The sequence below is a fragment of the Plectropomus leopardus genome, unplaced genomic scaffold (assembly GCF_008729295.1).
Source record: "Plectropomus leopardus isolate mb unplaced genomic scaffold, YSFRI_Pleo_2.0 unplaced_scaffold15141, whole genome shotgun sequence".
NCBI lineage: Eukaryota > Metazoa > Chordata > Actinopteri > Perciformes > Serranidae > Plectropomus > Plectropomus leopardus.
Window position 1 is genome coordinate 1 of NW_024616214.1, and position 1628 is coordinate 1628.

General features: G+C 44.6%; 1 protein-coding gene across 1 annotated transcript; it reads right to left on the reverse strand.

The window, feature by feature from the left end:
• Positions 1-910: 910 nt before the first annotated feature.
• LOC121964298 (citrate synthase-related protein DDB_G0287281-like) lies at positions 911-1445 on the reverse strand. The gene is made up of 3 exons (XM_042514512.1): positions 1323-1445; positions 1147-1234; positions 911-1063 (listed from the first exon to the last, which is right to left on the reverse strand). Exons 2-3 carry the CDS (start codon positions 1229-1231, stop codon positions 915-917), a joined length of 234 nt encoding a protein of 77 aa, XP_042370446.1. The 5' UTR covers positions 1232-1234; positions 1323-1445; the 3' UTR covers positions 911-914.
• Positions 1446-1628: the final 183 nt, after the last annotated feature.

Below are 1628 nucleotides of genomic sequence, written 5' to 3' on the forward strand. Positions count from 1 at the left end.
ATCTATATCCATATCCAAAAATATATCTATACCTATATATCTATACCCACATCCATATCTATATCTATAACTAGATCTATATCTATATCTATAATTAGATCTATATCTATATCCATATCTATATCTATATCTAGGCCTGGGCTCCTCCAGTCAACATGTCAGTTATCCTTCAGCCAGATACTGAACCTCAAATTTCTCCCGATGCTGCGTCATCAGAGTGTGTGTGAACGGTTACCGAGTAGCAGGTGGCACTTCGTACAGTAGCCTCGGCCATCAGTGTGTGTGTGTGTGTGTGTGTGTGTGTGTGTGTGTGTGTGAGTGAATGTGTGAATGTGACATGTAGTGTGAAAGTACTTTGAGTGGTCAAAAGATAAACGCAGTACACGTGCAGTCCGTTTACCATCTACAGTATACCTATCTGGTATATCGTTAAATTTTTGGATTTTTCATTTTTCGACAGCCTGTCAGCTGATGTTAGTGAGGTCCACAAATGAGGGACAAACATTGTCTCTGTCTGTGGACACACGGAGCTTCTCTCAGCGTCGGTGCTGTACAGAGACACAACAAATATTGACCTGAAGTTCCTCCTGCAGCTCTGAAAATACACACTAATCTTTGGTCAACTCTTTTTGTTGAGTTGCTTCTTATCTAAATGCTCTGAGTGATTAAAGTGTTTGGACAGTCTGAGCCGGCACGTTTACGTCCAGATCTCTGTTGTGTTTCACTGTAACCGCGTCAGCCGTTAGCTGCTTCTGCTGACTCATGCAAGACAACCTCAGCTGCTGAGGGCAGATTTTCACGAGTCATCGATCGTCTACTTTGATTTAAAATGATGGTGAGAAAATATAGAACAGCATCAGATATTTAGAGAGTAACTTGAAAGTGAAATAACAGGATTATTGAAGTCTGACCCTTTATTTCTTGGAGCCTTTATCATCGTCGTCGTCGTCGTTGTTGTTGTTGTTGTTGTTGTTGTTGTTGTTGTTGTTGTTGTTGTTGTCTGGCGCCTTTGAGTCGGTCTCCTGAGCGTCCATAATTTGAAAGAATTTGTCGTCTGGTATAACTGTAAGCAGAGGCAGACGGACAAATCCAAAGCTGTCCTTGTGTATTTATGACAGGACATCAGACAGGTGAGGACACACTTACCTGGACGCTCCCCGTGAGGAGGCGCTGTCTGTGCCTGAAGTCCGACCACCAGAACCAAGAGCAGCAGCGCGATCTGAACTCTCATTTTCTGCAGGAGAGCGCTCAGTTTCAGCGCCGTCCTCTGCATGAACAATGATCGATAAACGCGTGAAAACAGAGTTAAAACAGTAACTCACCTCTGAGGTGAATCCGTCTGTTTGTTGATCTGAGACAGGAAGTTTCTGCTGTGACTTTGGCAGAGAAACGGCGCACGGACAGGCCTGCGGCGGGCGTGTCCGCGTGTCTGAGGCATCCGAATAATCTGAACAATCCGCCCGGTTCAGTTTTAATAATCAGAGATTCCCAAAATAAACCTGAGGCTCACCAGCTGGATTCAAAAGTACAAAGTGTTCAAAACAATTAAGAGCTCACGCACACACGCACGCACGCACATGCACACGCACCCACACACACACACACACACACACACACACACACACACA

What these genes read in the sequence shown, in the direction of transcription:
- LOC121964298 (XM_042514512.1), bottom strand. Translation starts at nt 1,231, where the DNA reads ATGAGAGTTCAGATCGCGCTGCTGCTCTTGGTTCTGGTGGTCGGACTT. An exon ending in TCCTCACGGGGAGCGTCCAG is followed by an intron (nt 1,064 to 1,146) that starts GTAAGTGTGTCC and finishes CTCTGCTTACAG; the next exon opens with TTATACCAGACGACAAATTC.